Source organism: Phascolarctos cinereus, unplaced genomic scaffold (assembly GCF_003287225.1).
Source record: "Phascolarctos cinereus isolate Bilbo 61053 unplaced genomic scaffold, phaCin_HiC Scaffold_726;HRSCAF=1367, whole genome shotgun sequence".
Lineage (NCBI taxonomy): Eukaryota > Metazoa > Chordata > Mammalia > Diprotodontia > Phascolarctidae > Phascolarctos > Phascolarctos cinereus.
In genome coordinates this window covers 41598870-41625005 of record NW_027556098.1, presented here as the reverse complement: position 1 = coordinate 41625005, position 26136 = coordinate 41598870, and the positions used below count along the sequence as shown (strand labels likewise).

The 26136-nt window shown below is 35.1% G+C and overlaps 1 protein-coding gene across 1 annotated transcript in view; it reads right to left on the bottom strand.

Moving 5' to 3' along the window:
* Positions 1–26136, bottom strand: part of DSCAM (DS cell adhesion molecule) — a 933525-nt gene that overhangs the window by 62681 nt on the left and 844708 nt on the right. The window contains exons 21-25 of the mRNA XM_078146483.1: positions 22379–22532; positions 18134–18251; positions 13454–13617; positions 10305–10403; positions 167–355 (exon numbers count right to left, since the gene is read on the bottom strand). Of these exons, the coding sequence (XP_078002609.1) occupies positions 167–355; positions 10305–10403; positions 13454–13617; positions 18134–18251; positions 22379–22532 (724 nt within the window). The remainder of the gene's footprint in view (positions 1–166; positions 356–10304; positions 10404–13453; positions 13618–18133; positions 18252–22378; positions 22533–26136) is intronic.

Here is a 26136-nt window from a genome sequence, read left to right as displayed (position 1 = left end):
ACATGCTAGTGAAGGGGTTAGAAAAGTAACTGAAATAACTTTTAAGAATTATTCCTCTCTTCACTACTCTGAAAGTGCTGTTGAATATAACCAAACATATTTACTCACACATGCATATATTTTATATAAAACAGAGCAAATAAAGGCAAAAAGAGAGTAAACAAACCTTTTCCTAGTGTTTTTGCTTCTATGATTTCACTTATGCGCCCTGGTCCCACTCCATTTTGAGCAGTAAGTGTGAACTTATACCAGGTACCACACTTCAAACTTTCTAGTCGATAAGAACGTTCACTAGGGCTAATTGGAAAACTACCCCACTGCTCACTGTTATCTTCTGAGTACTGCAATATATATCCTTAAAGAAGAAAAAAAAAGTTAGCACCATTTGGCATCAGGTATGGGGTTTACTAAACACATATTTTAAAATTAAAGACACCATTTAAAGGAATTTGTATTTCCTTGCCATTGTGAAATTGAAAATTGATTTTTAATTCTATTTTGTTAAGACTTAATATTCCTTTCCCTCTCAAGTTTACTCAGGTAACCTCAGTTGGATCACAATTGTACTCTTGTGACTTGTATCTCCACCCTAGCCTTTTGACTTGTACCTCCACACTTACACCTTCACCCCTCACCCACATCTGGGAGAAATTTGCTTAAGCTAAAGGTCAAGCAGATTTAATCTAAGCAATTCCCAAATTCCTTGAATCACATGTCTTGTTTATGGTTAATATTTTATTGGCATCAGATTTCAAATGGGGAGGTCCAAATTTTGTAACATCAAGTTAAAGTGAGATGTTTTTACTTTCTATCCAATCAGAACAAGATATATTTATGCTGCTCAAAATTTTGCTTTGTCATCTTGTTAATCACTACAAAAGATGCTGTCAGCCCTCACTTGGGGTCTTTGATCATTGAGATGGCATTGACCCCATGTGTAGGTAATTGTTACCCATGTTAATAAATGGATCATGCTTAGAACATCTCTCAGAATTTCTTTTGCAATGCTATTCAAAAATGTTATAATTAATTTTGATTGATGTGGGTATAGTCAAGATGAAAGAGTGAGAGGAACTATTAGAATCTAGTTTACCTAGCACACCTCCTTGACAAAGATCTAGAAAATGCACCAGATCTAATTCTGTTAAGGAAAAAATACAAGAAAAAGTCACAGTGAGTCATTTTCCCAGCCCAAGGTGGCTTAGGAAGAGAGATGGAGACATCTGTACTCCCTGTGGATTGGGTTTGGCTAGGAACACCAATGGGCTATGAAACATTCTAGCATACCGGCACAAAAAGAGGAATGAAACAGTCATCAGGTCAGGAAGCAGTGAGTCAAAAAGGGACCCCAAGGGACTCCTGAACTAGCACTGGGTAGAGGAATATTGCTATCTGGCACCTTTGTTGCCTACTGTACAGTTCTGGGTCATAGATCCTGGGTGGAGAGTAACTGTAGTGAGGATTGGCCCTAACCATGTACTGAAAAAGGACCAAGCTCAAGAAGCAAACAGTAACTGTTTGGCTCTGATGGCAGGATCCGAGCACAGCATCCCAGACCAAAGGGGACTCAGCATTTCAATTACTCTGAACTTAGAGAGCTTCCCAGTGGGCTAAAAGTGGTTGAATCAAGCAATATTCTACTGAAACATTTGGTGAGGGGCGAGCTAACACATCCGAACCTATGCCAGGAACAGAGATGAGGAGGGCATTAACTAGATCTTCTTCTAAGCCACACAAGTTTGGGAGCACTGAAAGCTTGCAGGCCCCTAGCTTGAACTGCAACAACAGCAGAAGTATGTAAAAAGACAGATCCTCAGGCCAGACAAGCCCCTCCCTAAGAAGTGTGCAAAGCCCAAAACTAACACAAAGTACAAAGTCAGAAGATTGAACTAGAAAAAAAAATCCCACTATAACAAGTTATTGCCGCAATAGGGAAACACTAAAAGCAAACCCGGAAGGGAAGAATGACTCAAAATCTACAAGAAAAGCTTAAAAAACCCAAAGCTTGGACATAATTCCAATAAGAATTCTTAGAGTTGAAAGTTAAAGCAAGGTTAAAAATGGAGCTAAAATGATTTTTAAAAGCAAATTGAGAATAGTAGTGGAAAAACATGGGGAAAGAAGGAAGAACAAGGGAATAATGATATGAAAAGAGAAATAACAGTTTGGAAAAAGAGGTACAAAGCCTTACTTAACTCCTTGAAAATTAGAATTGGTGAAATGGAAGTTGATAACGCCATCAGACATCAAGAAATAAAAAAAAAGTCAAAAGATTGAAAAAGTAGAAGAAAATAAAAGACCTGGGAATTAGATAAAGGAGTAATGAGTTAAGAATAATTGTCCTACCTGAAAGCCATGAACAAAAAGAGAGTCTAAATATATTTCAAGAAATCACAAATCAAAATTGCCAAAGATAGCTGAGAACTAGATAGCAAAATAGAAAATGAAAGAATCTATCACTCATGTCCTAGAAGAAAGTAAGAAATGAAAACTCCCAGGAATATTATAGCTAAAATCCAGAGCTCCCAAGTCAAAGAAAAAATATGTATGCAGCCAGATACAAAGAATTAAACTACTAGGGAGCCACAGTCAGGATCACAAAAGATTTAGCAGCTACCGGTATAAAGGAATGAATATCTTAGAATGTGATATTCCAGATGGAAAGGATATAGACTTACAATGAACAATATCCTGACCAGCCAAACAGAGTAAGAAACTACAGGGAAAAATGAACCTTTAATGAAACAGAGGACTTTCCTCAGCATTTCTGATGAAAAGACCAGAGTTTGAAATACAAACACAGGAACAAACATAAGCACAGAACAAACATACAAACATAAGCACAGAGAGGATTCTGGGAAGATAGTGGGGCAGGTCAGAAAAATTTCAGCTCTCCAAATTTCCTCCTTAGAAAAAGACATAACTTTGCCTCAGAGGGAGTGTAGACCAGTGGATATAAACAAAAGTCAGGAAAGACCTGACCTCCAGGAGCAGAGGTTCAGCATGAGTGAAATGCAAATACCTCTAGGACAACTGTATTGAATCAACAAACAACAAGCCCTGGGGGCAGCTGGGGTTGGCAGGCAGCCTCAGCCTTAGAAACTTTCATCTCCAGTACAGTATGGAGGTCTGAAAGATGAGAAGACTGAAAGTCCTTCCATTGTCGAAGGATGCCAAGCACAGCTGTGCTGATCAGATGCATCCCGGGGCTGTGGCTGCAAGGAGAAGGAGCTAACACACACCTGGTGAGTGCAGTAGTAGAAGGATGGGGACCCTGCTGGCTATGGGCACTCACAGGACAGCAGAGTCTCTGGTTTCTGTTCTAGAGAAGAGAGGACAGCTGTAATTCGCAGCCACTGGAGGGACCACAGGGAGTAAGATCATTTATGGGACAGAGTGACTGGGGGCTCTAGCCATTGCTTAGGAGTGGAGAGGCGAGCCAAAGGTTGAGCCCCAGGACAGACTTCAGAAAATAACAGTAAGAAGGACCTGAGATTTGGGGCATCATTCCCCATACCTTGGGTCTAGAACTCGATCACACTAATAGCTGCAAAAAATAAAATAAAACAAAAATAAAAATAAAAATGAGCAAGCAAAAGATGAATAACCCAACTATAGATAGCCACTATGGGGACAGAGAAAGTCTGAGTTCATATTCAAAGGAAGATAAAAAGCCACTCCTTTTTCAATGAGAAATGTTAAATACTCCCAAGCACAAAAAAATTTCTTGGAAAAACTTAAAAAAGACTTTAAAAATCATGTAAGAGACACGGAGGAAAATTTAGAAAAAGAAATAAGAGCAATCCAAGAAAATAAAGAAAATTATGAAAAGAAAGTCAACTAACTTGAAAAAGAGAACCAAAAACTTAAGGCAGAAAATAATTCCTTGAAAATGAGAATTGGACAAAGGGAAGCTAATGACGTTCTAAGACACAAAGAAGTAATAAAAATCAAATGAATGAAAAAATAGAAGTGAATATGAAACATCTCATCAGAAAAACAATTGATATGGAAAACAGATTGAGGAGAAATAATATAAGAATAGTCAGACTGCCTGAAAATTACGATAAAAAAAATCTTGATGCAATATTACAAGAAATTATCAAGAAAAATTGCCCTGAAGTTCTAGAACAAGAACACAAAGCAGAAATAGAAAAAAAAAATCCTACCAATCACTACCTGAAAGAGATCCCAGGAGGAAAACTTACAGGGATATCATAGCCAAGTTTCAAAAGAGCAATTATCTCATACAAATGAAGCAAAAAAGGAAAAATTGATGCACAAGAAGCTAGTGTGGGGAGGGGGGAGGGCAGGTAATGCTGAAACCTTACTCTCACTGGGAATGGGTTAAAGGGAGAGCAACCCTTCTAGATAGAAGGGTATAAAAGTCTTTTATATTTGGAAAGAAGTCAGAGGGCAAGGGGATAGGATGAGAGAGAGGATAAGGGACAGATTCTTGGAGGAGTGGGTAGGTTAAGGAATAGGAGGGCAAGATAGCCATAGAGGTAAAGCAGAGGAGTGAGAAGCGATAAGAATAGGGCAAGAAGGATAGTGAGGAAATATAGGAATGAGGAAAATGTACAACAAATAATTATAGCTTAGAATGTGAATGGGATGAATTTACCCATAAAATGGAAATTGATACCAGATGAAAAATTTGAATTCAACAATATGATGCTTTCAGGAAATGCTATAAAAACAAGAGATGCACACAAATATAAAATAAAGACCAGGAGTAGAATTTATTATATAAAAAGTGGAGTCATAATCATTATTCCAGACAAAGTTAAAGCTAAAATAGATTTAATCAAAAGGGGAAAAATAGGGAAACTACACCATGTGTCGGCCATATTATTCAATTTTGTTTTAGACCATTTAAAATAATTAGACATACAAAATATCTGTGAGTATACCTTCCAAATGGACAGAGGAACTATATGAATGTAAACATAAAATATTTTTTATACAGATAAAGTTATATCTAAATAATTGAAGTAATATTTATTGTTCATGGGTAGGTAAAGCCAATATAATAAAAAATGACAGTTTTACCTAATTAATCTACTCATGTAATGTCATCTCAATTAAATTACTAAAAAATTATCTTACTGAGCTAGGAAAAAAATAAAAACAAGTTTATTTAGAAGAACAAGAGGTTAGGAACTTCAAAGAAAGCAGAGGAAAAAAGATGCAAAGGAAGCAGATCCAGTAGTATCAGACCTTAAACCATATTACAAGGTGAGAGCATTGTTGATGTGTAAAATGGATAATTTTGATTATTTTAAGTTAAAATTTTCTTATATAAATAAAACCTATATAGTTGAAAATAAAAGGAATGCAGAAAATTGGGGGAAATCTTTCATAGACAATCTCTCAGACAGAATAGGATTGGGTTGGAATATTGCTGTAGTGTAGGAAATTATGAGCTAGTTGACTTAGAAAAACATGAAAGACTTGGACTTATAAAAGAAGATGCTATCCACCTTCAGAGAGACAGATGATAAGTAGAAATAAGCATAGTACAGTCTTACATATATGTGTATGAGCACATATGTGCACATTTATAGATATCTATGCATATGTATGATCTGTATATATTTATATGTGTGTACATATCCATATCCACATCCATATCCATATCTATATCTTATCTGTATCTATATCTATATCTATATCCATATCCATATCCATATCATATCTATCTATATCTATATCTATATCTATATCTATATCTATATCTATATCTATATCTATATCTATATCTATATCTATATCTATATCTATATCTATATCTATATCTATATCTATATCTATATCTATATCTATCCACACTTAATTGTAGCCTTCTTGGGGGGTGGGGAAGGAGGGGAAAAATAAAGTGAAAAGTGCACAGCAGAGAACAAAAGAAAACCTACAAGGAAGCAAAGAAAAGCTGGACAGCTTTGAAACAATGTATAGTTTTTATTACATAGGTCTTCTTGAAATGGGAATTTACTACTTTATACTGAAGCCTCTCATGTTCTGCTGTGTACATGGCAATGTGTTTTTTCTTTTCTTATTTTGTACTTAAATTTAAAATAAATTTAAAAACTTAAAAAAGAGAAGCATCAAGAGAAGAATATGAATAAAAAAACTACAAGGGACTAAACGAGTTTAAACTTTTTACATTATTATTTGGAGAGATAAAGATTTAGCCCCACAGAATATTATAAACAATAGGTGTTGTAGAGGGAATCTAATTAGACAGAGGAATAGAGAATGATTCTGTTGTTTTGATGATCTCCAAAGAATATTGGAAAGAATGGATAAGAAGGATACACTGGGAGAGAGGGGGAGGGATGGATAGAAAGAATGGGAAAAATTATCTCACATAAATGGGGTTTGCAAAGAAGAGTTACGCAACAAAAAAAAGGACAGTATTGGGGGGGGCAGCTAGGTGGTGCAGTGGATAGAACACCAGCCCTAGAGTCAGGAAGACCTGGTTTCAAATCTGTTCTCAGACACTTACTAGCTGTGTAATCCTGGGCAAGTCACTTAACCCTGTTTGCCTCAGTTTTCTCATCTATAAAATGAGCTGGAGAAGGAAATGGCAAATTACTCCAGTGTCTTTGCCAAGAAGACTCCAAATGGGGTCAAAAAAAGTTGAACATGACTAAAACTACTAAAGAACATGTGTGTGGAGGGAGCAGACAACACTTGAACCTCATTTACATCTGGATAGGTTAAAGGAGGGAAGAGTACACATACATACTCAGTTGAGTCGTATCCAACAGGGAAATAGGAAGGAAAATAGTTAAGAGAATGAGAAGGAAAGTAGGTTAAGTCAGAAGAAAAACAGGAAGAATTAGGGAAAAAAGGAGAATAAGAGGGAGGAGATACACAGTAATCATAACTGTGGATATGAGTATGATGAATTCCCCAATAAAACAGAGGAGGCTAGCAAAGTAGATTAGAAACCAGACTCCAACAATATATCATTTACAAGAAACACACTTGAAACAGAAAGATACACAGAGATTTAAAATAAAGAACTAGAGCAGAATCTATTAGGCTTCAGCTAAAGTAAAAAATACAGTAAAGGGCTATTGAAGATGAATTAAAATTAATTGGAAACTAAGTAAGTTAATGTTAAAGAATTGCTGGGTTAAAAGACAAATTATGAAAATTGCCAATAATTTCACTACAATGATGAGAGAACATACCAAAATTTCTGGGATGCAGCCAACATAGCACTTACGGGAAATTTATATTTCTAAATGCTTTCATCAATAAAAGAGAAAAAGAGTAGCTCAATGAATTTAACTTAGAAAACTGATAAATTATTTTAAAAAAATTAAACATCAAAATAGAAACCCTGAAAATCAAAGGAAAGATGAACAAAGTAAAATGTTTTTTAAAAAAATTGTTGCACTAATAAATAAAACTAGGAGTTTTTTCCTGGTGTGTGTTTGGGGAATAAATAGTATAATATATAAGCCATTAGCTAATTTTATTTAACAAAAGAAGGAAAAAACCCCAAATTTTCAGTATCAAAAAGGAAAAAATTGAATTCATAACTAATAAAGAAGGAACAAAAGAAATCATTACTAGATTTTCACCCAATTATATGCCAAAAAAATAGATAATCTAAGTTAAATGGATGAATATTTCAAAAATATAAATTTCCTGGGTTAACAAACCAAGAAATAGAATACTTAAATCTCTCTGTGATAGAAAAAGAAATTAAATCGTAAATAAAATCACAAAGAAAAAAGCAGCTCAGGACTATATGGATTTACAAGCTAATTACATTTAAAGAACAATTAATTCTGATACTATATAAATTGTTTGGAAAGAATAGGGAAATAAAGGGTCCTACAAAATTCCTACTATGAAATAAATTTGATCTTGACACCTAAATCAGAAAGAGTCAAAACAGGGAAAGAAAACTATAGGCCAATTTCCCTAATAAATATTGATGCAAAAATTTAAAATAACATATTAGCAAGGAAATTACACAGAGAAAATATACTATACCCCTGCTAGATTTAAACTAGAATGTGGTGCTGGTTTGTAGGAAAATTATAAACACAATGTACTGTTTAATAATAAAAACCAAAGTCACATGATTATTTCAATCATAAAGAAAAAGCAAAACACTCATTAATGTTTTTTTAAAAAACTAAAAAGCATAGGAATAAATTGAATTTCCTTTAAAATGATAATAGTGTCTGTCTAAAACTAAGAATAAGCATTCTCTATAATGAGGATAAGATAGAAACATTTCTAATAAGATCAGGGGTGAATACTATTCAATATTGTACTGGAAATGATAGCTATAGCCAAGAAGTGGAAAGAAGTGGAAAGAATAAGATAGACAAAGAGGATGCAAAGCTATCACTTTTTGCAGATGATCTGAAGATTTACTTATAGAACTCTAGAGTGTCAGCTGAAAAACTAATTAAAACAATGAACAACTTCATCAAAGTTGCAGGATATAAATTAAACCCACACGAATCATCAGCATTTCTATATATTACCAACAAAGTCCAGCAGGAAGTGACAGAATGAGAAATTCCATTTGAAATAACTATGAAGAGTACAAAATACAAGTCTAACTGACAAAATACACACAGTAACTGCATGAACACAATTGTTAAATACTTTCTACACAAATAAAGGCAGATCTAAATAACTGGAGAAATGTCCATTGCTAATGGCAGGCCAAAATAATATAATAAAATGACAATACTAGATAAATTAATTATATTATTCAGTTCCATACCAATCAAATTACCAAAGAAATACTTTATAGGTCCAGAAAAAATACCAATACACCTGGAAGAACAAAAGATCAAGAATATCAAATGAATCAATGAAAAAAATGGGAAGGGAGACTAGCAGTACCAGATCATAAACTATACTATAATCTTCCTTTCCCTTCCCTTTTAATTTTTTTCAAGTGATATCCAGCTTTCAAAGTCTTCTTTTCTTCCTTCCTTCCTTCCTTCCTTCCTTCCTTCCTTCCTTCCTTCCTTCCTTCCTTCCTTCTTTCCTTCCTTCTTTCCCTCCTTCCTTCCTTTCTTTTTCCTCTGATATGGCTAATTTAGGAATTAGTTTTGCATGACTATTCATATTTGTAAGAGGCCTTGTTTTCTTACCTTCTTAATGGGTGTGGAAGGGGAGGGAGAAAATTTGGAACAAAAAATAAAATTGAATTTTAAAATACAATATAACATAATATTGTTTGGCATGTTGCTGAAACTATATCAAATATCATTTGTGTAGTATTTCTAAATTGTCAGAGTAGGGAGAAGTATGCTTCCGCAGTTTATCCCCTCTGCTTTTTTTTGGTTTGTTTTATTTTGTTTCGCTAGGCAATGGGGTTAAGTCACTTGCCCAGGGTCATACAGCTAGTAAGTGGGAAGTGTATGAGGCCAAATTTGAACTCAGGTCCTCCTGACTCCAGAGCTGGTGCTCTATGTACTGTGCCACCTAGCAGCACCCCCTTTGCTTTTTTAAAAAGAACTAAGAAACTCTGAAACTGGTTATGAAGGATACAAATGGTCTTTTCTGAATCTTTGAACTAAGAAAAGATGAGGCAGAATTACTAATATAAACATAGTTTTAAAAAGATAAATGTCATTAGAAAATGTCACTGGGACCTAGAATTATCTGGCAAATGGAAAAAATAAAAGAGTTAGGCTTTATAACCCCAGGGACAAGTGAAATTAGATTTTTTCCTTTTTGATTTCAGTAATGATTCACTTACAATGCCATGTTATTCATTTTGTGTGTTCTACAACAGGGTTCCTGTTATTAATCACATGACAGTGAACATTTGAGGGGTAGTATTCTGTTGTGGATGGGAAGCGGGCATTGGATTTGGGGACATCTGGCACATGGAGCAGTGTGACCAGCAGAAAGTTACCTAAACTCTCAGTGCCCCAGGAAACTCCAAATACAGCGAGTTATCCTTGAGTTACCTATTTGCATTTTTGGAGAGAATTTCCACCTTGTAAGTTTTCCATTATAATGAAAACACAAGTCCAGAACCTCTCCCCCCTGCTCCCTCCTGCCCCTGCCAAAAAAAAATTCACTTCAATCAAATGCACAGGACTACTTCTGTCATTAAGATTATTCCAAGCTAAGGATCCAATTACACAGATGTATAGCTTCATATATAGATAACTGTAGTTATTCGATGGTTAGTTGGAATAAATTAACACAGAATAATCAGAAAGTAAGCTTGTTTCTCTCAATCAATTGTCATTAAGAGGTACCTAGAGTTAAGCAATCACAGTTAATAGCTTTTATCCTGTTACCTCTGATAGAACTGCCACCATTATCTCCAGGTATCCAGGAAAGAGTGATTGAGGAAGACGTAGTTTTAGATACAGTAAGTCGAGGTTGATCTGGTGGAACTAGAAAGGAAACATTTAGAAAAGAAAGGAATTAGATGTTCATGGCAAATCTTTTCTTGCAAATATGCAAATCACTTTTGTCAAAATGTCTAATTTGTCATCAATCAATCAATCAGCATTTATTATGCAAACACAAAGAATGAAACAATCCTTTCTCTCCAGGATCTTCCAACATTGGGGAGATAAAGTACAAAATCCATTATATAAAATACACCAACTAGATTTGTATTAAATTTTGTTATTCATTCTTTTAACTTACTTGTATATCTTAACAGGTCTATTGAAATTATCTTTAAAAATAACTAGAGATGTAAAATATTATCCACTTTCATTTCTTGCCTTGGTTTAATTGTGAGATTTTAAAAAATCATACGCAGATGCTCCCAAGGATTGATGAAAAGGAAGTATGTCCCAGAAAAGGGGTGGAGAGGGAGAGAAGAGTTTTGTAAAAATTCAATTTTCTCAGAAATACTACAAATATGCCATGTCTCATGTCTTCCAATAAACCTATCAAATCACCTTATCTTTAAAGATAAAAGATTCATCAATATTCAGAAGCATATGAAACTGAAAGATGCTTAGAGTATGATGAATCAATACTTTTTCCACATCAAAGCATATAACTTCTTGGAATTTAGTATTATTTCGGAATGACTCACAAGAGTAGGCAAACATTATTGTGACATTCTAAAATCATAAAGAAAAGCTTTGTGAAATTCTGGGTCAGTTCATCAGATTCGTTTAAAGAGTCACATATTAAAATCTTTTTACCTCATATTCTGAGACACTTCTATAATGATCTCTAGTCATCATCTCTCTTTAGAGTATTAACAAAGCTCTATCTATTAAAAGTGCTTAGATGGTTTCCTTTTCAATTTTCTTTCAATTCCTATTGAACATTTTTGCAATGTTCCTTGTACATTTTACTGACAATGAGGTGAGTTATAATGCAAGTGTGAGGAATAATTAGAGAGAAGTAAATGTGAAATTTGAAATTGAGTCAGCTATTTTTACCTTGAGTGGGAAAGAACTTATTTTTTATTTCAAAAAACAACTTGCTTACAGTAGTTTTGTAATTTTCCCTTTTATCTACTCACATGAATTTTATTCTGTTTAGTTCTTTAATATCTCTAGGTTTTAAAGACAGCTATGATTACCTAATTTACAAAGAAAGGCAAAGGAAGCTGACAGCAACAACTCTCATGGCATAGTATCAACACTTGTGTTGATTATTTAGTAAGAATCCTTCTGGGCTAGTCATTACACAATTACTTAATTTTCCCCTTATTGGAAACAAAATGTTACTAGAAGAAACAGGAAAAATAACCAACATGAAGACCTTTATAGCGTACTTGTTAATCTTACAAAAAATATCTTAGGCCGTGAGTTGTTCTGGGTTCTGTCCTAAAGCAAGTTTTACTTCACTGAAAAAATAAAGTTATTATCAAATTTGATGGTATCATGCTTGCCAATTAATTCCTAATCACGGTGGACAAATTGTTATAAGAATTGATAGGCGTCTCAAGTGTGGAGCACATTTAAAAGTGCTCAAGATTACCCACCAATACCTTTTGATTATACTCTACATAGAAGCTGTTATGTACTGTTATTTTGTGGTAGCAACATAATGCTATAAACAGACAGTAAGCTGGGACTCGGTGCCACCAATATCTTCTGATTTTGTCCTTCTACTCTCACTAAGACTTTCACTTTGAGTATGGCCTCTCTATTGGAAGTTTTGCTCTGATGGATTCTACTGTTCTGATAGTGACTGCTGATGAATTCTCTGTATCTCAGGTGTTGTTCTGGTGGTCTTGTGGTAGTTGCTGGCATGTAGGCTCTCTGGGGATGTTGTTAGCTGCTACTAGTTTATTGACTTCAACTCTTCAGAAGTACCCACTGATCATCTCATACCAATCTTTTGATGTATACCGGGTAGAACCTCTCAATGATAAAAGAAAACTGTTGTATTTTTTTTTCTACCTACCAAATTTTCTTTCTGAGCCCTATATATTTAGGCAAAACCTATGCCATTTAGGGTTAAACATAAGCAATATCCTTTGGTTTAGCATGAAAAAGAACTTTTAATCCTGAATAAAAAGTTGAGGCAAAGTCAGTGTCTCTAGCCACCTAGTGCATGTTCTTTTCTTTATTATGCATTTTTATAAGCAACAAATTCATTGCTTTGATTCTGCATTTAGTAAGTAGAAAAACCTTGCTGTCTTCTTATAGTAACAACAAATTAGAATTACTTCTTCTTACATGTTGTGCATGTTTCCTCTTGAGCAGATGCTATATTATTATATAGAAAGGGCTAAAGGAAATGTTCTAAGAATATATTGATGCATAACTTGAAATACCACGGGAATGCTGTAAACTGATGGAAAACAAAGTAGTATGTGGAAATCAGAGATAGATGGAGTCATTCACTTAAGACTTATGAACTATAGCTATAAAGTACTTTTCTGGTTTCTTCAACAGATATTGCTTTTTAGACAGACTTACCACATATAGTAAGAGTTTCCTTTATAATAATCTTGACAAGCAATCTGGCAACCTTTTCTCGAAGCAGCCCATTCTAATTTGCCAGGCTAAATCTCCCACCCCTTGCTCCTAATTCTCCCTCTGGGACCGAATAAAACAGGTTTAATCCCTCATTCCTTCAATGAATCCTTACACAAAGTGATCTCAAGGGCTATTCAGTTTATCAGAGAATTTCCTCGCTAAAATTTGGTGTTTTGTTTCATGCTTTGAATATAACCAAATTACTTCTAATAGGTATGTACTTCTATGTATAAGCTCTTCAAGAAAGATCAGACAGTACTGAAATATTATTTATGTACAGATTTGGAATTTATTTTGATCATTCTTTCATCCAGATTATAAAGAATAAAATTAGGAGACACAAAAACCTTATTTCCTTCTGGGCTTGTACTTTTTACCAGTGTAATATGTTCAGTAATGTCCATTTTTGTTTCCATTTCTTAGCCATTTATGCATACAAGCTATTTTCAGGACAAAAATTATGCAAAAAATGAACAGTTCCTTACCTTGTACTTGCAAATTTAAAATAATTTCATCTGATCCCCAATTATTATTGGCAACACAGCTGTAATACCCAGAATCCTCTGCTTTCACAGTGCGGATGACAAAGCTGCCATTGCTAAAGATGCTTCTTCGCCCATCAACCATTACTAGACTGGGCATCCCGTTACTACCTCACAGGAAAAAAATATGAACAAATTAAACAAATTAAAATCAAAATTAGCCAGAACTGAGGGGAAAAATACAAAGATTCCTTTTGAAGCTAACTTGAAATTTGGAGACAATAGAATCTCATATTTTTGTTTGTTTGTTTTGGTCTGGAACTATGAGTTCCTTGATGTGGAAACTTCCTATGCCCAATGCAGAAAAGGAACTTTTGTGTTACTTTATGAAGCTGAGAGTTATCTAGAGCAATGAGAGGATAAGTAATATACCTGTGGTTTCATAGCTGGTGTGTATGAAAGACAAGATTTGAACCTAGATTTTCCTGACTCCATGCTATCTCTTTCATATACAATATTGACCCAGATATATGATATCATTAATAAGAATTAAAAAATGAATTTTTATTTCTTTTACAAAGTACTTTGTTTTAAGATTTCGGTCTATTAAGGGAAACAACTTAAGTTTAATTTAGTTCGCTACTCTTTTATATACTGAGATATTTACTACCCAAATGGAATTCACATTATTTTACCATTCAGCAGAAATTCATATTTCCTCAAAATGGAATTCTTTGGATTAAAGTGTCATTTGAGCCAAAATGGTCCAGGGGTAATTCACTGAATCTTATAAACTAATTTTTTTCTTTTTTTTCTTATAAACTATTAACTTCAGTTTACTTTGGTTGCCCTTAGTAGAGTCACTTTATGATTGTTGAATCTTTCCACATATTAAGGAATTAATGATTTTTATACAGTCAAAAGAGATGCATCACAGACACACTAATGGATTACCTAGTGGCCAAAAGAATAATCAAGTGATAAAAAAAAATTGCCCAGAGAGTTTTGTTATTTACCTTGACTTTTAATTATAAGAAGCTTAATGTTAATTAGATTATGTTCATTCTAATGTTATCTTCTCTTTTAAAGCACATTTTGTGTGAAAAATTCTGGATTAGAAAATCTATCTGTAAGGATGTCTGTATTATGTAATATAGCTGCAAAATTTAAAAGCTCTATTTTTGTCATTTACCTGTGTCAAAGGGTATAAAGATTTTAGAAACTTTTTATGTATCTAAGACATTCTCAAATGCCAAAACAGATTTCCAGAATGGCTAGACCAACTCATAGTTCTAACAACAGTGCATTAGTGTGCCTGTTTCCCCAAAGATCCTTCAACAACTGTGTTTTTCCTTTTTCTGTCATTGTAGATTATCTCATACATGTATTGTGGAAACTTAGAGCTGTTTTAATCTGGATTTCCTTAATTGTTAGTGATTGAGAACATTGTTTTTCATGTGACGGTTAGCAGCTTGGATTTCTTCCTCTGAGGACTACCTTTTTATGTCCTTCAATTATTTATTGGGAAATGGCTCTTACATATATGAATCAATTTGTTATATGTTGGATAGGAGACATGTCAAAGGAACTTACTATATGGATTTTCTCCTCCAATAAGTCATTTGGCTTCTAATTTTAACTGCATTGAGTTTGTTTGCACAAAAACTCTTCAATATATTTGGAGTTTATTTTGGCATATAATTTGAGATGTTGGATTATGTCTAATTTCTTCCAGACTGCATTCCAATTTGCTTAGCAGTTTTTGTTGAATAGTGAGCGCTTACTCAGTAGTTGGGTTTTGATTTTATTGAATACAATGCTCTCATGTTTGTTTGCTTATTAATTGTGCATATTCTTTGTTTGATTAGGTGACTCAATTTATTTTTCAACCAGTACCAAATAGTTAATTACTGCTTTTCACATTAGTTTGAGGTCAATCTGATGTTGCACTTTCCCCTCCTTTAATTCCTTTGAGTATCTTTATCATTCCTCCACATGAATTTTGATATTTTTTCTAGCTATATGATATAATCCTTTTATAGTTTTATTGGTATGACATTGAATAAAGCAACTAATTTAGTTGGTATTGAAATTAATTGTTCTGCCAAATATTGCACAGGATTTTCTTATAAATCCATCTTTTTTTCCCCCTATGGGAGTAAACAAATGGCTTATTCAATTTATTTTTCTGAGATTGGGTTCTTTAAATAATTTTTCCAGTAAATCTATTTAACTTTTTTTGTAAATATTAATCTATTTAATTTAAACAGTTTGTTTTGTTGTCATATAATTAGGAAATAGTTTTTAATTGTTTCCTTCATTTATGATTTCTTTGTGATTCTTTCCTGACACTGAACATTTTGGCTCTCTCTCTACTTTTAGTTAAGACTAGCTTAGTTATTTTATTATTTATATTTATTCATTAGGCTTAGCTATTTTATTGTTTTAGTTTAAAAGTTTCTAATCTTATTCAGCAATTCTATGTTCTTTTTCACTTTCAATTTTGTTAATCTCTTCTTTGATTTTCAGAATAAAATATTGCATTTAGATGTGTTTTTATTATGTTTTTCTAAACTTTAAAAGAAGTTCCCTTCTGAATTCATGAACTTGTTTTTGTCTTGCTTTTGTTCATAAAATACATAAAGATATATGATTTTTCCTAAGAATTGATTTTGTATTCCAAAAATTTAGACCCCAATTTTGGCCATAGTTTCAGTAATTAGGTTATTGCTTCTTGAACTTTTTTCCAGGTCAGTTCTTTTTTACAGTAGATACCCTGTATTTTCTTTCTCTTTCTTTCTTCCTTTCTTCCTTCTTCCCTCCCTCCCTTCTTTTCTTCTTTCTTTTTTCTTCCTTTCCTTTCCTTTCCTTTCCTTTCTTTCTAGTTTTAAAGTTTTTGTTCTACTTTTTTATCTTATTGATTAATTAATTTCTGTTTGGTCCATTTTAATTTTCAGGAAGACTCTTACTTTTTGTACTAAGCTGTTTACTCTTATTTCAGTTCTTTTCCTCCACATCTTTCATTTCATTTACACTATCATTTTAAAAATCCTATGGGTTTTTTTTTGAGTAATTAAAGTAGTCTTCATGTAAAAGCTATGTATTTGTATAAGGTTTCCCTTGTAGGTATTGTGTAGTTATTCTAGTAGTACCCCACAATGGATTTTTCACCTTCTTCACTATTTCAGTGGAAGAGTGTTAATTAGTGGAACTAGTTTCATCTATACTTTCTCCTTGAACTAAAAGGATAATGATGTTGGGTTGAAATAGATCAGATGATTTCCAATTCAAAGAAAGTATTACTCCCATCTTTCTCCTACTTTCCTCTTTGCAACTATTAATATTTATGCAGTTTCCAGTTATTTCATTGAATATGTAGAAAAGTAGCAATATTCTGGCATCAAACAAAGATCTCTGTTAGGAAGTAGATTATAGCAGAATTTAATTCAATAAATATTCATTAAATATATAACATGGGGCAGTTAGGTGACAGGCCTACAGCCAGGAAGACTCTTCTTCCTGAGTTCAAATCTGGTCTCAGACACTTAATAGCTCTGTCAGCCTGGGAAAGTCACTTAACCTTGTTTGCCTCAGTTTTCTCAACTGTAAAAAATGACCTAGAGAGTGAAATGGCAAACCAGTTCAGTATCTTTGCCAAGAAGACCCCAAATGGAGTCATGACTGAAATGACTGAAATGACTGAACAACAATTATGAAAATATATAATATATATTAAGCACTGTGTTAGGCACCAGGGATAAAAAGACTTGCAATTTAATATGATTGGGGTAAGTAGAGCAGGATATGTATACAAATACATTCGATGGAAGATAGAACAAGTGTAAAATAGACATTCAAAGAAAAATGATCTAAGAGAATTTGAGGATGAAGAAATCACTTTTAGCTGGAGTCAGATAAGACTTGATGAAATAGATGGCACCTGAGCTAGGCTTAGAAGGAGAAGAAAGATTCCAACAGGTAGAAATGAGGAAGGAGCATGTTGCAGGAATAGGAAGATAAGTAATGTAAAAAAGGAATTGCATGATAGGATGGGAAGGTGTCACATTGTAAAAAATCTAAATGCCAGCTGAAGAATTAGGCAATAGGGATCTACTGAATGTACTTCACTAGGAGAGTGGTCATTAAGAAAGTATATTTTGATAACCATATAGAGTTAATTGGTGCTTTTTGAAGGCAAACAACAAGAAATCCATCTCACAAAAACAAGTATACCCAAGAATCTTCTCCCTCCACCCATTCCCTGCCACACATACAGTCGTTCCAAATGTGTCTGAGGCCAAATTACTTTTGTATTTAGGCTATTCCATTTGCTGGTTAATCCTGACAAACTCTGCTTTATCAGTCAGTGGGCCTCTATGCTAATTCTTCTGGACTTCAGATATGGGTAAAGTCACAATGAATAAAAAAAATAAAAATAACCTCAGCCTATAAAAAAATTTTTAAAAAGAGTTAATTGGAGAGAGAGAGAGACTGGAAGAATTATTAGGAGGTCAATCCTTACCATAATGATGTTTAATAGGATTTTCTAAAGAATAACAGCCAAAGTTTTAAAATAAAGTTAAGGGCAACACACGTATTTTTATGTACCTATGTAAATCATGTAGTTTATTCTCAGACAATTTTCATATTTACTCAAAAGTTATATATTATGTTGCTGGTTACCTATCTTTCATCCATTTCACTGTAGGAGATGGATCCCCAACAGCCTTACATGGGAGGACAATATCTTTCATCCATGGGGTAGTTACAGTACCACTGAAAGTCAGAATTCTAGCTGGAGCTGAAGGAAGAAAAACAAAAGAATATTATTATAAGTCTCTCTTTAATGCAGGATAGATATTGGTTGTCCTAAACATAATGGCATAAAGTAAAAGACTAGGGTAATGTAATTAATTAATAGCACCATTTTTGCACATATTTCTATATTTTTCCTAGTCAGTTGCTTTTATTCTTATCCTAACCGCATTAATTTTGTTTGTAAAAAAGCTTTTCAATTTTATCTTTTGTTTTTGCCTCTATTCCTCTTTTGGTTAAGAATTTATCTCTTATTCAAAGCTGTGAAAAGTATATAATCTGTTTCTATTGTAATTTTATGACATGATCCTTAATATTCAATATTAAATTTATTTCTTAGTATGGTATAAGATGTTGGCCTAAATCTAACTTCTGCCAGATAGATTTCAAGTTTTGCTAGCAGTTCTTATCAAATAGGGACCTCTTTTCTAGCTAATTTATATTTTGGGGTTTATTAAGTTCTATTAGTTCTGATTCTTATTTTGTCTAGTCTGCTCCATTGATCTATTTTTTTTAACTAGCACCAAAAATTTTGGTAATTGTTGCTTTATAATATACTTTGAGGTCTGTCCCCTTAATTCCTTTCTAGGCCACTAGGTGACATAATGCACAGACTGCTGAGCTTGGAGTCAGAAAGATCTGAATTTAAATGCTGTTTAAGACTTTTTATTAGCTAGGTGACCATGTTCAAATCATACAACCTTTTTCAGCCTCAATTCCTTTGACATTAGCCTTTTTTTTCTAGGATTTCCCTGTTTGTCTCTTCCTAACTCCTCTCTCTTTGATGATACTCCCAGGGTTAAAACTATCTCAGCCTCCTTCCATGTTGGTGAATTTATTTTTTACTAACCTTGTTCTCTCCCATAATAGCTTATGTACATACAGTACTGGCTCCAGCTGGATTCCTGTTCCCTTTTCCCTTAGGCCTAATGTGGCCATGCACTTTTGCTCTCTGCCCCAGTCTTTTTGGTTCCTTATTTCTTCTGTTGGGCTGAATCAGCATCTGTCCTTTTCATGGGCTTTTGTAGGTGTTTTTGGGAGAGTTTTTGATGCCTTAGGTTTCTCTAACCTATGAGCCACTTCAAGATGAAGGGAACCTGATTTTCCCCCTTCCCATATTTCTCCACCTTCACATGGCTGGGCTGATTCAATATTTCATGCTGGTTTTAACAGGATGATATGGGAAAGGACAGGATTGGCAGAGACTCTTCAGCAGGAGGTAAATTCCTGAGTTGTTTCCAAGGCACAAGCCCCTGGGTGGCTTTGTGTGCCTTGCTGAGCATCTTGCTTTCTTAATCTACTTCTCTAACTCCTTTTTTTGTTTGTTTTAGAATTGATGGGGCTGAACAAAACATATAATTTTGCATCTTGCTGGTCATAAGACCTGGAAATTCCTTTCTTAGGGAGAAGTTTAGACTTCCTGAAGAAGACACTAAATTAACTTGCATGCCTAGAGTTCCTCTAGCCAGCTTTGGGCTCCCCACAGAATAAACAAGCTCCCTGGGTCAGTCCTATATGGAATCATTCTGTTATCCTTTAGTGGGAATTTGCAACCCAGCAAGTATTAACTACTATTTTGGTTGCCCTGGGGAAAGTTGGAAAGAGTTTGAAGAATGGGCTAAGTAGTGCATTCAGATATCTGCTGTCTATCTAAATACTGTTTTTAAATGACCAACAAAAATATTGTAAACTTAACAAATACAAAAAAAGATCATTTTCAAAAAAAAAGGTAAATAGGGAATTGCTTATGAAGCTGTAAATCTCTGAGGTATACTTATACTTAAAAAATAAAATGATAAATTCAACATTCTACTCTCCAAGCTGTCTTGTTTGTGCTTTCTTCTGTACTTCAGTCTCTTTTCTTTTGTGTATTTTCTTTGAAATATTTTAGAGACCATTTCTTTCTTTCCTTTGTTTTTTTTTTGACATTTTCTCGATGAACAAATTCTGCCCATCCCCTTCCCATTGAAAAAAGAAAAAAAATTCCTTGTAGCAAACAAGGAAAATAATTTTGCATATAGGTCATGTCCAAAAATGTGTGTTTAATTCTGCACTTTGAGATCATCTCCTTCCTTCAGGAGGTGGATAGCATAATTCATTATTAGTCCTCATGATTGGTCATTGCATTGATAAAGGTTAAGTTTTTAAGTTTATTTTTACAATGTCATTAATTACATAAATTATTTTCTTGGTTCTGTTCATTCTACTTCGCATCAATTCATATGTCTTCATAGGTTTCACACATCATTTCTTACAGTACAATAATATTCCATTATATTGATATGCCATGATTTGTTCAAACATTTATCAATTCATGGGCATCTCTCCTAGTTTCCAGTGCTTTACAACAATAAAAGGACTGCTATGAATATGACACACCTGGAGGTTGGCAGGTTGACTTTTAATCCCTATTAACAACAAGTGGAGATGAAAATGAGCCCTTCAAAACACCATTTTTTTTTTTGCAAATAAGTTATTTAATTGAGATGGTAATACAACTGGGTAAGGCAAGACAAGAAGAAAGTGAGTGAGGCAAAGAGGAGGGGAAGAGAATGGGAAACAGAGGAATAGCAACTGGATGAAGTATATGAGGCAATGAAAGATTGTTTTAAGGAGAATGGCAATCTAAGAATGTGTGTAGCCAAATAAAAAGAAATCAGTAAGGAGGGAGAGATTAAAGATGAATGAGGAAGAGTGTGGATGACTAGTAGAAAATATAATTAAAGTTACAAAATCTTTGCACATAGAGCATGTAGATGAGGAAAACTAGTGACTATTTGAAAAAAATTAACAGGTCAGCTACTTTAATGTTTAGATATATAATAATAAAGACTAACATTTAATATAGCAATTCAAGGTTTACAAAGTGCTATATATGTTGTCTCAGTTAATCCTCACAACAACCATGAGAGATGAGTACTATTGTTAGCCCACTTTTACAGATGAAAAAACTGAGGCTTAGAGAAGCTAAATGGCTTGCCCAGGGTCACACAGCCAGCATCTATGGCAGGTTTGAACTCAGGTCTCCTCTATTCTAAGTCCAGTACTCTGGCCTTATATCACCTCATTACCACTACGCAATAAAAAGTGGTTCATTATTACCTGTAGGATAAAGTGTAAGCTTCTTTGATTGGAACAGGCTCAAAAGTATGCAGTTTCAGAGCTTTTACAAATTTTATTAAAATGTATATTTTAAGCTCTCTTTAAGATATTGGCAAAAATTAACCTGAGTTAATACTGTGAGCTAATTTATCTATCTACAATAGGCCAGGCTGCTTTAACCCAGAGCTATTATATAATCTCTACTTCTTGGATGGTAGAAAAGATGATATCTGAATGGGAGTTGGAATGTAATGACCAAAGAGAGACAGTACTCAAAGTCAAGCCTTGTGGTTAGAGAAAGGAATGGTCTGGGACAATTTTGGTCCATCCCTTCCCAAAAGGTGAGGGAAATCCCTCACTTTGCCCTACTCAGTGACATCTGATGGTTACACTTACTATTGTATATATTGTACATATTCTTATTTATGCACACATTGTCTGCTCCATTAGAATTTAAGTTCCTTGAAGGTAGGAACCATTTCTTTTTGTTTTTATGTCCCTGGCACTTAGTAAGTGCCTGGCACAAAGGAAGGACTTAATAAATGCTTGTTGATTCATTCACTGATTGCCGGTTTCTAAGGACTTTTATAGTTCTAACATCCCATGATCCTAAATGAAGTTAAGTGACTTGACCAATGTCATACAACCAGTAAATGTCAGAAACAGAACTGCTTGGTAGCACAGTTGATAGAGTGCTGGACTCTGGGGTCAGAAAGACCTGAGTTCGAAACCTAACTCACATTTACTAGATGCGTGACCCTGTGCCTGTCACTTAACCTCCCTTGGCCTCAGTTTCCTCATTTGTAAAATGAGAGGTTTAGATTTAATGGCCTCTAAGGTATCTTTCCAGCTCTACATTTGGGATCCTATGATTCATGGGTTCAGATACCATGTTTAGTGCTATTTACCTTGCAGAACTTTAACTCTTTGGAATGGTGCATTCAACTTGTAAGACAATCAAATAACTTATATTTAGTATATTTCTGATTTAGTACCCAAAGAAAGGTATACCTTTAGCTAATGGCTCTACAGTGATGATTTCACTGCTGTTGCCTCTCCCTGCTGAAGTCACAGCCACCACCCAGACACTGTATTGTTGATTCCGATTCAGGTTAGGAATTCTGTAGGAAAATGCATCAGGAGATGCTTCAAATTCACTGTTAACCTGTAATAAGAGACATAAATATTTCCACATTTAGAGGCAAAAGTCAAACTTAGATTATGTAGGGCAACGATTTAGTCTGATGGGTGGAAAGAGTGTGGGCTTTTGAATAAAAGCACTTGATCTGAATGTTGGCTTTGCTACTGACTTTGGACAAGTCACAAGCCTTTAAGCCTCAGATCTCTGGCTCTAAACCCAATGACCATGTTGGAGAAATGAGTTATATAATAACTGATGTAGGATTTTGAGTGTCACCATGAAAAGGCTTCATTGTAGGTAGTATTGTTGGTGGTTCGAGCATGTCAGCTTCCTCAATAAAATCCAGTGACTGGCTCCCTATCACCGCCAGGATCAAATATAAAATCCTGTTTGGCCTTCAAAGCCATTGATGACCTCCCTCTCCTCTGCCCCATATACCTTTCCAATTTTTCTAGTCTTATAGTTTTTACCCCAACCAGATGCCACTTATGGCAGAGAAAAGAGATTCCCCAAACTCCTCAGGGTATCAAAGTTGGGGGGAAATGTTACAGGCCAGGCCCAGAGAGAATGGGATCAACAATGTAAAATTGTAACCAGAGTATTCAGACTTAGTCTATGGGAAGGGTAAAAGTGGTGAAATCCTAATTTTAGAATCCTGCAAACTGTGGAGACTGGAGTTTTCATAATCACAGGGAAAGAAGATGGCATTCCTATAGCAGAAGGAACTTTTGAATTTCAAAACTTCAGTGACTCAGTCTGCCTGTAATCAGGCTGAGGATAGCTGGAGAGACCTGACAAATCAAGTCAACAAGCATTTATTAAGTGCCTACTTAATAGCCACTGTGAGAGAAATAAGGAGATGGCAGCTGAGGGGGTGATAATGATGGGTACTTAGGGAAAGAGTGGCTGAGAGTGTAATGAGCAGCAGCTGGGGGAGGGGTGGGCAGGAGGGTGGTGATCACAAAAAATTAGGAATAAAGCTGCTGGTTACAAGTACCTCTTTAGGATCTGAGGAAAGTTTTGCTTTCTCTTTCTGGTCTTATTATGTAACTTGCTAACCTAGCAGACAAAGTGATCCAGGTGGAACTGGAACCATTTACCCCAGGCTAGAAAATGAACTTAATTGTATTCTGGTGTGGTTTCACAAACCACATGGACACAATAACTTTTCAGTTTAAAAATTTGATCCTTTCTTCTTTAATTTGTTTATTTGCTTACTAGTTTATTTTTGTCCTGTATGGTTAAGCTTAGTTTTATGAAACTAGTCACCCTGAGCTCCAGTGCTCTTCAGAACACATTACATTTCCTCCTTTTTCTACTGAGTACAGAAGAGTCTTGAATTATTCAAATATCCTTTGTATTTGAAGAAACTTTCTGTTGGTCTCTTGTAGAACTTGCTTCTGAATTGAATAGTTAAATTTGACCATGATGTGTGATGGAGTGTGCAGCCTTCAATTTTTTCTTCCGTATCTTGGATCTCGGGGTCTCTATAACATCTTGTGTTTTTATGAAAAAAATTATTATACACTGTGTTCATTTTGCTCAGCCATTAAGAATGTAGCTCTAGATTATATGATTGGAGAGGTACAGAAGCAGATGGGTCATAAATACTAAATGAAGAAGGTGGGACTGGGGTGTAGGGGTGGATTTTGATGAGAGACTGCATCATGTCCTTGGGCCTGCTAATGCAGCTTCATTGCTGGTAGCTTACAAGTTTGGGAAGCGGTGTTAAATGAGCTCAAAATCAGCATCCATTCAAGGGTTTCTGATTTTGGCCACAGCCCTTCTGGAGCAAAAGCCTGCCAGGTGCTAATGCTGCAAAACCCGGGACTGTCTGTAACTCTGAACTACTAGTCTGCCAGTACCAAGGAAAGTAGTCTCTGCCAGTGCCACAAAAAGCAGCCTCTACCAGCGCTGGGGAAAGCAGCCTGTTCTGGTGCCATGGAAAGGAGACTGAAGTATTGGTGCAAGATCAGAAAATTAAAGAACAGAGGGAGGGGGATAAGTCACCAGGATAGGACACTGTATGTGTGGAGAGCTGCGCATTATGCCACCAAACATGCTGGAAGAGAATAGCATTCAGCTGAGGCCAGTTTTGACCACCCAAAAGTCAGTTGGGGCAGACACCTAGGCTGGTGAACTGTGAATTTCACATTGTGAGAGGAAGCTGAGACACTTCGAGGTCCAGCTCCCAAGGAAACCACAATCAGAGGGGAGGGAGCCAGAAGTGAGCAATAAAGAAAATAAAAGCAGGGAGAGACAGGTTAGAAAAGACTGAAAGTACCAAAGATTCCAGGAAGAACTTTCAAAGCCCTTGAATATAAACAGATAAATCAACAAGAAAAATAGTAACAATTGAAGGAAATACGGCTTCCAGATCTGGTAAATGAGTTTGAGCATCTGTGCATAAATAGTGCAAAGCAAGGAAAAATAACCCAACATTTGATGAGACAGAGTACCCTGCTATCCAGAACTGCTGAATCAATTCACAGCTCTACCAGCAGTATCAATTTTCCCATGTCCCCTCCAATATTTGTCATTTTCCTTTTCTTTCATGTTAGACAATCTGATAGGCGTGAGATGGTACCTCAGAATTGTTTAAATCTGCATTTCTCTAATCAATAGTGATTTAGAACATTTTTTTCATATGTCTGTAGATAGCTTTAATTACTTTGTCTGAAAGTTGCTCTTCATATCCTTTGACCATTTATCAACTGGGAATGGCTCATTTTTATAAATTTGATTCCATTCTCTATATACTTAGGAAATGAGGCTTTTATCAGAGGAACTTGCTGTAAAAATGGTTTCATAGTTAAGCTTACTAATTGTATTTCTTATTTCCCCCTATTTATCATTCTTTCTACTCTTTCTCCCCTTTCACCCTATCCATCCTGAAAAGTGTTTTGCTTCTGACTTTTACCTCCCCCAATCTGCTCTCCCTTCTATCTGCCCCACTTCTTTTATTCCCTTCCCCTCCTACATTTCTGTATGGTAAGATAAATTTCTAGATCCAAGTGAGTGTGTATGTTATTCTCTCTTTGAGCCAACTCACATAAGAGCAAGGTTCCAGCATCTCCCCCCTCCATCTTCTCTTCCTCTTCAAAATCTCTTTTGTGCCTCTTTTATGTGAGATAATTTACCTCATTCCACCTGTCCCTTTCCCCTTCTCCAGGTGCATCCCTCTTTCTCACCCCTTGTATTTTTAAAAAATATCATTCCACCATGTTCAACTCATGTGGAGCCATGATGAAGGAGAAAAGGCAGGAAGTTACCTGAGTTCTTCCCAGTTTCCCTCAAAACAACTTTAAATCAAGCTTCTAAATGAATCATGGAGCAAGAGAACCCACAAAAGGGTGGAATAAAGCAATTTTCCAGCCCAGATCTGTCTCACTTGGATGAAAGGGGAGTACAGACCAGCACAAATGCTGTCCAGACAAATCAGTGGGAGACTCCTAGCCACAGAACAAATTAGCAACCCAGCTCAGTGGGCCAGTGGCATGGTGGACCCACTGTGATGCCTCCAGCTCTAATGTAGCAACAGATGAGTTTCCAGCCTGAGAGCCCCAGTGCAACAGGCAAATTGCTGTAGCAAGCCAGTGAACAGGACTCTGCTCTTTCCTCTCTCCCC